The following is a 14,015-nucleotide window of genomic DNA, read 5'->3' as shown; positions in this document are numbered from 1 at the left end:
GCTCGGTGCAGCGCTGCAACGGCGGCACAGCGGCGGTCGTGGCAGATCTCGAGGCGGTGGTTCGATCGGTAAAGCTCCGACGGCGACGCAGCAAGGCGGAGGCCGCGGGCGGTGCGGGGTGGCAGCTCGGGCATAGCCGTGGCGAGGGAGGCTGATCGGGGAAGATGAGAAGGAAATTTTTTTTTCTCCTTTACGGCTTTAACCTTCTGCCTCTCTTTCTCTCAGTCTCTCTCTCTCTCTCTCTTCTCTCTCTCTCTCTAGATCCACCAACGACCGACTCCTTGGAATCCTCGATCATCGGCGGAAGAGAGAGGAGTCGGTCGTTGGCGGGTTGGCGGAAGGAAGGGAAGGCGGAGCCGCGGAAGTGGGTTGCGGTAGCATGAAGAAACTAGGGCTGGCTGCCCCAAATTTTTTTTTATTAAACGGGTTAAACGGGTCGGGTCGGGTTATTCGTTTAATAAACATGTCGGGTTCAGATTGTAATTTCTTAACATGTTTAATAAACAGGTCAGGTTCAGGTTTACAATTTTCTGACTCGACCTACATCTGATCTGACCCGTTTATGTCTGATCCAACCCGATTGCCACCTATAGGGAATTGTTGGTGGAGGCCGGTGTGGGCCAAGCTAGCTGGGCTCGCTTGCTAGGGGGATAGTTGGCGGAGGCCGGTGTGGGCCAAGTCAGAAAGGCTCGTCCACGGCGGAGGCCGGTATGGGTCAAGTCGCAATTAAATGCCGGAGGGCGCTTGGGATAGTCGGTTTAAAAACCATAGTTAAGCCTTCACTATTACCTACAGGTTTTAGTAAGATGGTAGCGCCTACGGTCCTAACAAAAAGCATCTTTCAATCCTCCTTTTCAAAAATGGCGGTGATCTTGGTCGTTCCAATGTTGCCTGCTTACAACATTTTCTTCCACCAATATTACTCCAGCCAATCTTGTATGAGTCCTTAGAGACCAAAAAGAGGCATCTTTTTGACAACAACCTCCATTCGTTGAAATATGAAAAAAAATTATTAGTTTTTCAATGCCCACTGGAAGAGAGACCCTTAGAAGCTGCCACGAACGTAAAGCATTAATCGGAACTCTCTTTTCTTCCCGGACGTTGCCTTTCATTTGAAGTATTGTAAAATCATGCACTAAAAGCGTAGAAAAGATAACAAGAGATCTTTGAAAGAAGTGAAAAAAAAATTCTCATATGCCAACGAACCAAACCCCGCTTTCTAATTCTCTGTTCCTTTATGGCACGCCAGCTACTGAGGCCACACTTTTTTTTCTCTTGGTAGGACCATCGTTGGGCCACGTACCATTACTGATCAACATCATGGACTTCCACCTTTCAGAGCCCAAATGAGATATGCCCACAAATTATGAATTTCTTTCTTGGAGATTGCTGTCATGTTTCTTTATAATTTTTTTTATCAAAAATAGAGGAATCCTGGCTGTTGATTTTTAGTGGATATCCAAAAAAAATTTCTTCAACCAGTTCCTTTTTATTATTGGGAGAAGAAGGTAAAAGACCGACCGACATTGTAGAAGAGTAATAGCACTATGCAACTCAGCCATCGCCGACAACGTCGGAAAATAGTAGCCCTTTCGTGGTCTACCATTGATAGATGAAGTGGATCCATCAAGAAGATGAAGTGCTGGGATATAGCAAATTAAATCACCCTGACCTTTAACAGATGCAAAATCATAGTAATTATTAGCCTTAGGTTTTTTTTTTCCAAATTACACGTACGTAGACTTCACATCTACTATACTAGTTGTCATGAAAGAATTCAGGACCGTTCATTCTAGATGGATAGTAAGTAGAAATTTGAAAATTTATGCTGCAAAAATTATAGGGTTCGTTTGGTTAGGTTTGTTAAATTTTAGGATTATCTGGTGATTCATAAAAATTATTTATCTAAAAAAATAATTACAAGAAAAAAATAAATATTATCACATTTAGTTGGTAAAAAAATTATTTTGAAAAATGGCATCAGAAAAAGATTGCTATATCTGGTTGGAGGTAATCTTAAATAGGATTCGTTTGGTTAGATTTGTCAAATTATAGGATAATTTGATAATCTGTGAAAATTATTTATCTAGAAAAATGATTATGGAAAAAAAATAAATGTTACCACGTTTGGTTGGATCAAAAAATATTTTAGAAAATGGCATCAAAAAAAGATTGCTATATTTGATTGGATGTAATCTTATATGATGATATTGCCAAATTTCTAACAATATTCTTGAATAAACGATTCAAGTAATAATATCTTTTTAATCAAATTCTTGGCCATTTATAGCCCACTCAAATAAATTCTATCAATATTGTCTATTAAAATATATTAAAATATATTTGCATAAGTTGATAAATATTTTAAAATTAACTAAACATATATTAAAAATATATTTCTTATTATAAATAAATTTTAGTATGTTTTGGTATATAAATAAATATAATTAATTATTAATAAATCTTATGCTAGATTTATTGATAATTAATAAATATTTCTAAATAAATAATCAATTTTTATTAATTAATATATTGATATATTAAATATGTTATTATTTATAAATATTATTAATCAATGTATTAATATATTTACATATATTAATATAATATTTATTAATATGGTTAATATTAAATATATAATATAACTAATACAATATTAATATAATATAAGTAAGGGTACTTCCCTCACGAAATGATAATTTCAACTTACCTTCTGAGTAATTCAGCATGGAAAAACAAATACCAAATTTCTGATGGTATTTGTTTTACATTCTTCTTTAGAAAAATAGACATGGAATCTATCATTTTTCTCACCTATTTTTGGTATCGAATATGGAAATCTTATATGAGATTTATGTTTTCATGATAGATTATCTCCAACTAAATAGGCCTTGTGCAATTTCCTTCTTCTTTCTCTCTTTTTCGTAGATAAAGGCGAGTGTGGCGGCGCTGCCATCGATGACCACAAAAAATTCCCAACATAGACCAGACGTCCTATATTTATGTCTTGTTATGATGTAGATAATTTCCAAACGCAACTCCCAAGGGATTATAAATAGAGGAAGTAGAGGAGGCCCAAGGAACAACCAATCTCCTTGCATTACATTTCAGTGATCTCTTGAAAGAAGTATACAATGACCAACCCGGGAAGCAATGCTCCAGCAAGCAAGAACCTCATGCAAAGTGATGCCCTTCAGAGGGTCAGTTCTTTTCTCCTCCTCTTCTTCTTCTTGGAGATGATTCTCTATTTATTTGGAGCTTTTCTTTTCTTCCAACTAACCATTCTCTCCTTTGCAGTACATACTGGAGACAAGTGTTTACCCACGAGAGCATGAGCAGCTTAAGGGAATGAGAGAGGTGACCATCAAACACAAGTGGCAAGTTCTAACTCTAATGAAACCCCATTGTCTGCTAGAATCTATGGAACTATTACCACTTATGGCAATTTCATGTCCTGCTTCAAATGTGGCAGCATATGATGCACACCATTATAGTGGTTCAGTTATCAACATTAAAGTGGCGAAATTACATTATTATAGAAGTATTTGGTAAATGGTTATTTTTGAATCTTTTTGTTAAAACATTAAGGACTAGTTCAAGGTGACTATTGGAATTGATACTTGTTGGGGGAAAAATGGATTGCCTCGAAACACGTGAACGCATCGCCAGCACGTGACTGGAGGCGCCCGACCTGGAGGTGCCCGACCTGAAGGCGCCCGACCTGAAGGCACTCGACCTAGAGGTGCCCGACCTGGAGGTGCCCGACCTGGAGGTGCCTGACCCCGAGGCGCCCGACCTCGAGGTGCCCGACCTCTAGGCGCTCGACCTGGAGGTGCCCGACCTTAAGGTGCTTGACCCTGAGGCACTCGACCTCAAGGCACCCGACCTCGAGGTGCCCGACCCCGAGGCGCCCGACCTCGACATCCCTGACTTCAAAATGCCGAGTCGACCTCAGAAGGCCGACCTTGCCGTTCACACGCTACGGCCACGCCCTACGACAACCTCACCGCACCATGCTCCACTCGCCAGCCATTCCACGACATATCAATCAGGGACCATTCCCTAAGCGACTGTCAGCAATTAATGCGCATGGCCTCCGCAGATCTTCAGCTTACTCAACAATTAATGTGCACGGCCTCCACAGATCTCCGGCCTACTCAAAATCTTAAGCCCTCCATGACAGCCAGTTGACTCACTCGACTACGCCCAGTCACCTACTGCAACTCATTGGCTCCAGTCTAGCCCTCCACGGCAGCGCATTAATTCACACGATCGGGCTCAATCATGACGGTAACTCATTTAATTTGCTCCGTCACATCACAGGTAACTCTGTACCCCTTATAAAAGGAATACCTCTCCCTCTTAAAGGGGGATCTGAACTTTGAGAACTTGAAGAAATATAATCTCTCTCCCTCTCCACAATAGCCCCCTCTGACTTAAGCATCGGAGGGCCAGCGCCGGAAGTCCCAGCCACTGGCTTCTTGCAGGTGCCCCGAAGGATGCAGCCTGCCGGCGTACCGCTACCCGCCACTCTTGCCGGAGCTCCTCCTTCTCAGCCAGTGGTCGCCCCCGGGTTCAATTTCCAGCAACAGTTGGCGCTAGAGGAAGGGCCCGAGTCGCGGCCATGAAGCTAAGGAGCAAAGGAGCTTCCAACGCCTCCCGGCATCCTGCATTAAGTTCCGGACACTCAGTCCAGAATTCGCCGTCAAAACCTTCGGCGGACCCAGTCCCCCAAGTCCAACCGGAGCAATTCAATGTTTTGGTACAGCAAGTTCAAGCTTTGGCCACAGTAGTCCAAGGCCTGCAGCGTATGGAGGCTCTCCCTATGCCGCCTCCACATGTTCAGGCCCATCCAGTTCTCCCTCCAAACGGATCGGCAGTCAACAATGGAGAACGACGCTGTTATCAAGACTCAACCCGAGCGTCTCCCTTGAGAGAACCGCTAGGGAGGAGTCTAGACAAAAGGCCGCAGCCTTCGGAGGCAGAATCAGCTCCAGGCGAACCGGCGCCGGAGCAGACCACCGTGGCAGTTCCTCGAGGTGGGGAACTTGACAAGAAGGTCGAGAGGCTCGAGCGGCAGATCGAGGCGCTCCACAGTCAGAAGGCAAGGCGCGAGGGTGACTTCGAGTTTTCCACCAGATCACCTTTCTTCCGCCAGATTGAGGAGGAATCGGTCCCACCACGGTTCAAAATGCTCCAGGTAGAGCCCTACAATGGGACAACCGACCCCCTCAACCACCTGGAGAGCTATTGGGCCCTCATGGCACTCCAAGGATCCTCAGAAGCCATGCTCTGCAAGGCCTTTCCTGCAACACTCCGAGGAAACGGCTCAGCTTTGGTTCTCCGGGCTGAAGCCGAGCATCGTGTCCTTTTTTGAACAGCTCGGCAGGCAGTTCGCCACCAACTTTGCTGCCAGTCGACGTCAGCGGCGAATGTCAGACTCCCTCTTTGATATCAAGCAGAAGGAGAGAGAGCCCCTCCAAGACTATCTCGACCGCTTCACCGCTGCAACCTGGAAGGTCCGCAAGCTCGACCAGTCGATAGCCATGTCAGCGCTAAAGACTGGAGCTCGGTCCTATACGTTCCTTTTCTCTATCGAGAAGAACTTTTCCGCCGACTTCACTGAGATGCTGGTCCGAGCTCGAAAGTACGCTGACCGCTGGATCCAACTTCGTCCGGACCTTGACCCATCCCCAAAAGAAAAATAGAAAGAAGAAGGAGGAAAAACAGAAAAGCGAAAAACCTCCGAGCGGACGCAGGCAGAAGACCTACTAGGAATTTTACTGGGGGCACCAACGGCCAAAAGAGAAGAAGCAAGACGATCACCGGAAATCACTTTGGAACACCTCCGGGAGACGGACGAGATGGCTTTGTCACCAACGCCTTCTCCCATTTGTTTAGTCTACTTCCTAAGTTACGAGCATGACATGCGCTAGACTTTTTTGGACTAACTAAGCAGCTGTTGGGAGGAAAGTAAGGGAAAACTCTGAGTGAGGAAGACGATAGCTGCAGCGGCCAAATAAGAACTTTCTAGGGCTAAGTCAGGGGGTTTATATAGACCTTCCCAACGGCCCAGATTGGCAAGACCGGATCCCGCCTTCTGTCCAGATCGCGCCATGTGTCAGCTCTGAAAATCGAAGCGACATACCAACCTGGATCGACACCTCAAAAGCCGAATCGAGGTGGCATCCCGTTGGATCCCGCAACCTCATCATAAGCCCACGACGTGAAGCAATCTCGAAAAGTGAAAGGACGTGGCCCCGTCTTCTCTCATTAAAGATGCCCCGAAGCACGCGAAACGCCGGAATAATTTAAAGCTACCTGACCCCTACTAGTACAATAAAGGCAACTACTTTCCTCGCTCGAGCTCGTAAGCAGCTTAAACTCAGAAGTCGGAGGGTAGTGTTGGGGAAAAAATAGATCGCCCCGAAATACGTGAACGCATCGCCAGCATGTGACTGAAGGCGCCCGACCTGAAGGCGTCCGACCTGAAGGCGCCTGACCTGGAGGTGCCCGACCTTAAGGTGCCTGACCCCGAGGCGCCCGACCTTGAGGTGCCCGACCTCAAGGCGCCTGACCCCGAGGCGCCTGACCTCGAGGCGCCCGACCCCGAGGCACCCGACCTCGACATCCCCGACTTCAAAATGCCGAGCCGACCTCAGAAGGCCGACCTTGCCGTTCACACGCTGCGGCCACGCTCTGCGATAACCTCACCGCACCATGCTCCGCTCGCCATCCCTGCCATGACATATCAACCAGGGACCATGCCCTGAGCGACTGTCAGCAATTAATGCGCATGGCCTCCGCAAATCTCCGGCTTACTCAATAATTAATGTGCACGGCCTCCACGGATCTCCGGCCTACTCAAAATCTTAAGCCCTTCACGACAGCCAGTTGACTCACTCGACTATGCCTAGTCACCTACTGCAACTCATTGGCTCTAGTCTAGCCCTCCACGGCAGCGCATTAATTCACACGATCGGGCTCAACCATGACGGTAACTCATTTAATTCGCCCCGTCACATCACATGTAACTCTGTACCCTCTATAAAAGGGAAACCTCTCCCTCTTAAAGGGGGATCCGAACTTTGAGAACTTGAAAAAATATAATCTCTCTCCCTCTTCACAATAGCCCCCTCTGACTTAAGCATCGGAGGGCCGGCGCCGGAAGCCTCGGCCACCGGCTTCTTGCGGGTCCCCCGGAGGATGCAGCCCGCCGGCGTACCGCCACCCGCCACTCTTGCCTGAGCTTCTCCTTCTCAGCCAGTGGTCGCTCCTGCGTCTAATTTACAGCAACAATACTGAACTCAGATTGAGAGCAAGATCTTGTTTTATGTGGTTGAGAGAAAGGAAAGGTTGGAGCTGTTCTTGGGGCTCCAACCCCAACCACCCCGGTCCCCCCCCCCTCTCTCTCTTATATATATATATATATATATATATATATATATATATATATATGCAATTTTCTCCTGAGAGAAGAAAAAGGAAAAAAAAAAGACATCTGTATTTAGCCAACAAACATTGACATAGTCTTTACTACAAATTAAATAAGCACAAACAAGAGTGAAAGAATAAAAATAAAAGAAAAAAAATAGGGGAGCAAAGCCAAGGCTGTAACCCAGCCCAACCTAGTAGTTCAAGAGCCTAATAGCACATTTATCCTGGGCCATTCCTAATTTAGCCCAATCCAACAATATTCTAACATTCTAATTGCTCATAGCTGGCTTTCTTGGAATCTCACTGAGATATTTGCACAGTATCTCCGCCTGCATGTTCTCACACTCAGACCAGAGATTACCTCCATCTCCACCTGTTTCCACAAGGTACCTACTCTGCCTGCCATCGCAAGCCTTCCTTTCATCTCCCAAGTAGACTTTTGAAGCCATGGTTTGCCGGCCGCCTCTACGACCACCGTCTCCATCGGGGGAAGCACTGCTTATCGACCGAGCTTTGCCAAACCCTAGCTATCTCTAGTCCTTCACTTCCATCACCTAAATCATTGGTCGAAAGTCAATCACTCGTATATATATCCGGGTCCTAAAACATCTAAAAAGGCTAGCCAGAATATATTATTTAGTTTCTTGGTCTTGTATAAATATCCAAGGCTTTTTTGGTTCAAAATAGATATCAAACTAAACAAACGTCCATACAGGCTTTGAAAGCGAGGATTACAGCGTAAGATTTAATTCTATGTAGAATAATTAGTGGGTTGTAGATGGATTGGTAGGCGGCGAGGGAATCTTTTTATTGAAGGACTCTTTTCTTGGCCTCTTTGCTAGCTGCTGGAATTAGCATGTAAATGCTGCAAAGGTATGAGACTCTGTTGAAGGATCTTGGAATATTCAAGTTACCTTACCTCTTTTGGACCAATTGGAGAATTTGATTGATTCCTTGATGGAGATTGTCCAACCCTTCTTGACAAAGATGCTCCTAAATGCTGCTCAATGATTCTATGGTTCTCTTTAAGATCTTCTTATAGATTTCTAGAAAGAAAGGATGCATAATTAGCATGATCTTGTCTACTCTCTAAAACAATGCCATGCTTGAAAAGCTCAAAGTGGTTGTGTGGCGAGGGAGAAGGAATATAATATATGGATGAAAGGTTGGTAAATAGGAAGGTGGTGTTATTAAGTAGAGCGAAACTGAAACCATCAAATAATTGTTATTGTACTGTAATATTGCTAAAACCATTTAGGAACCATTTTTAAGAGTCTTCAGGATTCATGGTGGGGCTACCCCACTGGGAGAATGATTGGAGAAAAAAAAGGATATCATAGAATAAAACACAAAGATCTTCATAAAGAAGACTAGGTGGATTAGGTGAAATATCTAGTCGATCCAAACGATGATCATTTCATGGAAGTATTGGTTCCAACAAAGTGGAGAGAATATTATATGCACAAGAGAGAGGTAAGAATCCAACAATTAAGAGATGTGGGTAATTGCCCTTGGGAGACACCAAGGTTTCTATGGCAATTTTTTGTTTTTGCATATGTTTTTAATGAATTTTGATAGGTTTCTCTCCCTTCTCTTCCAAAAAATGGGTCAAAATATTTTTCTTTTGTTAGATCATAATGATTTGATGTTGCCATCAAATCCTTACAATAGGCTAAGAATACCATTTTAATTCAAGATCGATTGCCTATCATCAAACATTATTACATCTAAGTAGGACCCTCAATCTTGAATATTGGATCTTTTGTTTATTGGTGATAAGTTATGCCCTTTAAAGTAATGAGGTTACCCAAAAATATATGGAACAGTGCAATCTTTAATTAATTAAGCATTATTGATGCTTACAGTTTTATGAGATGATTATAATTAGTTATTAGAGATGTTTTTAAATTTTCTATTGTAGCAGAGGTTTAATGAGCATGCCTGCAGAGGAAGGCCAGCTTCTTTCCATGCTTGTAAAGCTCACGAATGCAAAGAAGACAATAGAGATTGGAGTGTACACAGGTTATTCACTCCTTGCAATAGCATTGGCATTACCAAAAGGGGGACAGGTGCTTCAACCTCTTTCTGCTTTTCCTAACATCCTATTTCTTTTCAACATTATACTAACACTCGTGATATATTAAGTTTATTTTGCATATGACTGGTGTTTTAAAATTTGTTTATAAAGTTTATGCCTTTGATAAGTTTGCGTATGATATTAACCCAAGTCATGATCATGAATGAAAATAAAGGTTTAATCTTAGTATAGTTGTCAATTTATTTCGCAATGTTGAGCTATAAAAATATGTCATGACCCCTTGTCCTTCTTATTCATACTCTTGTTGTAGTTAACAGCAATCGACATTGAAAAATCATACTTTGAGATAGGGCTACCATTTATTCAAAGAGCGGGAGTTGAAAACAAGATTAATTTCATTGAATCAGCAGCAATCCCTATTCTTGATAAAATGATTCAAGAGGTAAGCTTTCACCATATGTCAACAATAATTAAGTATATTATCTTTCTTGGTTCACATTAATTCTTTTTTGTCGTCTGTGCATTATTATTAAAAATTTAGGCAAGACTATATATGCTTTACCTATTCAAAAATAAGCTAAATATAGTTTATCCCACATAGATGCTAATTGTAAAGTTGTTGCAAAAATTAGAGGACAAAAATTAAAATTTATGTAGGCATCAATGTTATAATATTTGAAATTAAGTATATTTGAGGATATGTACTCATGAAGATACACATTAAAGAACTTACCAAATCTATCGAATCACTTTTGCAGTGTACTCATATGGAGACAACTATGAAATAATTTCTAGGTTCCCTTTTGTTTCCAAGATATGCAAGTTCATGTGAAGGGAACCTCCCTATATAATGAAGAATTCTTTGAATAGTTAGAAATATTAGTTAAAAACTCCATATTTATCAGTTATCAGTTATTGAAGAGTGTATAACTATTTTATACTCCAATTATGTACCTCTTATTTATCTAAAGGACCTTGGTTAGGAATTCACTTGATGTTTAATGATGGTTTAAAGAATATTTTCTATTTCATTAGAGCATGGTTTACTAGAGTGTATTGTCAAGTTACTCTAAAACCATCTATATTACTTTAGCATCACTAAGTAAAACAACATATTTTCATATTTTTCAAAACCTTCTTTGGTGGATGCTTGTGTCTTTGAAGCTTTCAAAGTAATAACCTAATACAAGTGTCAATGCACAAAAGGAAAACTATATTTTAATGCCAAAACTAGATTGACATCATATGGCTAAACTATTGTTAACCAAGAGAATTTATGATGGAGTCTTTTATATAAGCACCTTAGGGCCATTTTATTGCGATTGCATAACTTTTTGGATAATTGCAAATAAAGGAAGATGAACTCTTTGATTTTGCATTAGTGGATGCTGACAAGTTAAATTATGGGGAATACCACGAACGTTTGCTAAAACTTGTCCAAGTTGGAGGAGTTATTGCATATGATAATACACTTTGGTGTGGTAGTGTGGCTGTTCCAGTGGATCCATCCAATCCTGAGGAGTTCATTGAAGTTAGAAACCATCAAGTGAAGTTTAATGATTTTCTGGCTGCTGATTCTCGCATTGATATATCACAAGTTTGTATTGGTGATGGACTTACCATCTGTAGGCGCATTGTCTGATTGCACAGACTTGATCACATCTCTTTATGCATACTTTATATATGGAAATAAGACATGGAACTATTTAGATATTGTTCCCCTTGAGAATCTTTAGTGTTTACTTGGATTTAATAAATTTTCCACCAATTAAAAAGTGCCTCTTTCTTGATATGTTGGGACGAAGCATTTCATTTTGTCTACACTAGTCTTTAAGTAGAAAATGCTGCTATTTTTATTTCTAAATACGAATGTACAAATCAAGGGTAATGTGCATAATACATATATAAGAACATATGTTGATGCTTTAAACAATAAAAGGAAAAATGATTGCATCTTGATATCCTTAGGAGAGGGTTATTTATGCTAAGTATATATGAATACAAAATGATTGCATACAGGTTTTGTTTGATTACTTGCAGGTTTCTATGAGCTGATTCATGCATATAGATAGATATAGTTGTGCTTTTCGTGGAAAAGTAGGCCTTGAACTTCTTAACAAAGTTAGGAGTCCAGAATTTACTAGATCTAAAAATTACTTTTTAACTCTGTTCGATAACTATTACATGCTAAATTTGAATGATGAGACTAATACTCATAACACATGTCGCTTATTTGCACTCTAAGTTCATAAAGAGTTAAGTTAACATTTGAAGCATTACATAATTCTGCTTTTAAGAATAATGTAATTAGGCCCCATAGCTAAAGGTTGTATAATTCAAATATCATTTCATAAAAAGTTGCACCTTAAATTACTCAAGGCTCCTGTTGACATCAAGCGCTGGGTGTTCTTCAGAAAATACAAAGAGAATTTCTCTCTTTTTGAATCCGGATTTTGTTTCCGTAAAGGCAGGGTGCACCATTGGTATGTAGATGATCTTCATGAAGCAAAGAGACAAAACCTTTTTTTTTTTTTGAGGGTGAGAGACTAAATAATTTGTAAAATAATGTAACAACCATCTTGCTGCCCTTGAGGATAGTACAATTAACTCATTGAACTATGTACACAACCTTTGGTAATATTAAGCCTGCCAGCACCTAAAACTCACCATGGGAAGATGTGAATATGATTCAATTGGCTGCAAGATAAGAAGCATACATGGATGCAAATGGCCATAGTAAGCTGCCATTCTCCATCTTCCTATGCCTCAATGCCTCGCACTTTAGTAACAGTCATGGAGTAAAAACAAACATTATTAGATGCTTAAAATATTAATAGATGATATCCTTAAAACTACATTCAAGGACTCTTCCTCAACCCCCGTCCCCTAAGACTTTGCAACAAAAAAAAAGGGTTTGCATCCCCTTAAACATTTCTAAGATCTAAGACCTAGCTGCTAGATCTTATGCATTATTTTAATTTATGCTTTGCACTTAATTTCTTGTATAAGCATTCCTGAGTATAAGCCTATTTCTAAGATCAACATTTGTACTATTACATTCCATTGTTCCATTTGACAGATCACCTAAATTAAGCTTATGGAACTAAGAGTATATAAGGAGAAATGATAAATGGCCAAAAATACTAGGAGCCCATGCCACCTAGAATATGAAGTCCTAACCTCTCATCAAAGAGGTGAGAGGTAGGTAATACCATAGACAATATATTGATGATCATGAAGAGTTTGACATCCCCAATGAATTTTAAAGGATGTTATTCTCAAGGATGGTAGAGTTTTGCATATGGTTTTCTTGAACTCGAACATCGCAAGACCTCAATCTCAGAGATCAAGCAGCTCTCACTCCAAAATTGAAGTCCACATTAGGCTATGCCTTCTCGAGGCATATATGCAACTTCTGATATCATGATAATTAGTATATGCTCCGGTTAGGATTTAAGATTAACCCTGTGGGAACAAGAAGAGTCTTGGGCTTCAAGAATCTAACTCACAAGAGGAAGGATAATTTGATAATTTAAACTCTTAATTTTCAAGAAAATCAAAGATGTTGCCGTGCGATGAGGTATACGTGCATGGAAAACTTAGGCTATGGCAATACCATTCTTAGGCTGGGCCACATACCATTCCTCATCAACATCATGGACTTCCACCTTTCAGAGCCCAAATGAGAAAAGATGGCAAGAGATCTTTGAAAAAGGAAAAAAAAGTTGTCTCATATGCTAAAGGGAAAAAGTTCCTTTATGGCACGCCAGCTACTGAGGCCACACATTTTTTAGTACCACCGCTGGCCACATACCATTACTCATCAACATCATGGACTTCCACCTTTCAGAGCCCAAATGAGAAAAGATGACAAGAGATCTTTGAAAGAAGGAAAAACAAGTTGTCTCATAAGCTAACGAACCAAACCCCGCTTTCTAATTCTCTGTTCCTTCATGCATCGCCGGGCTACATACAATGGTACACGTGCATGGAAAACTTAGGCTATGGACTTCCACCTTGCAGAGCCCAAATGAGATATGCCCACAAATTTTGAATTGTTTTTCTTCCTCGGAGATTGCTGTCATGTTTCTTTATAAATTTTTTTAATCAAAAATAGAGAAATCCTGGCTGTTGATTATTAGTGGGTATCCAAAAAAAATTTAATCAACCAGTTCTTTTTTATTATTGGGAGAAGAAGGTAAAAGACCGACCGACATCGTGGAAGAGCGATAGCACTATACAACTCAGCCATCGCCGACATCCTCGGAAAATAGTAGCCCTTTCGTGGTCTACCATTGATAGGTGAAGTGGATCCATCAAGAAGATGAAGTGCTGGGATAGCAAATTAAATCACCCTGACCTTTAAAAGATGCAAAATCATAGTAATTATTAGCCTTAGATTTTTTTTTCTCCAAATTACACGCACATAGACTTCACACCTACTATAACTAGTTGTCATGAAAGAATTAAGGACTGTTCATTCTATGATGGGTAGTAAGTAGAAATTTGAAAAATTATGCTGCAAAAATTGTAGGGTTCG

The 14,015-nt window shown here is 41.0% G+C and overlaps 1 protein-coding gene across 2 annotated transcripts; it reads left to right on the top strand.

The window, feature by feature from the left end:
* The first annotated feature begins 2,719 nt into the window (after positions 1 to 2,719).
* Positions 2,720 to 11,117, top strand: LOC120107377 (norbelladine 4'-O-methyltransferase 2-like). 2 transcript variants are annotated; one of them, XM_039120641.1, is made up of 5 exons: positions 2,720 to 3,200; positions 3,298 to 3,374; positions 9,362 to 9,506; positions 9,786 to 9,917; positions 10,830 to 11,117. In XM_039120641.1, the coding sequence occupies exons 1-5, from the start codon at positions 3,135 to 3,137 to the stop codon at positions 11,115 to 11,117; spliced, it is 708 nt and encodes a 235-aa protein (XP_038976569.1). In that variant the 5' UTR covers positions 2,720 to 3,134. The 2 variants fall into 2 exon arrangements, with proteins under 2 accessions (XP_038976569.1, XP_038976568.1); XM_039120640.1 differs by having other exon boundaries at positions 9,359 to 9,506.
* Positions 11,118 to 14,015: the final 2,898 nt, after the last annotated feature.

Source organism: Phoenix dactylifera, unplaced genomic scaffold (assembly GCF_009389715.1).
Source record: "Phoenix dactylifera cultivar Barhee BC4 unplaced genomic scaffold, palm_55x_up_171113_PBpolish2nd_filt_p 000845F, whole genome shotgun sequence".
NCBI classification, from domain to species: domain Eukaryota; kingdom Viridiplantae; phylum Streptophyta; class Magnoliopsida; order Arecales; family Arecaceae; genus Phoenix; species Phoenix dactylifera.
Note: the sequence above shows the minus strand (reverse complement) of the source record. Positions and strands in the feature narration are given on the sequence as shown.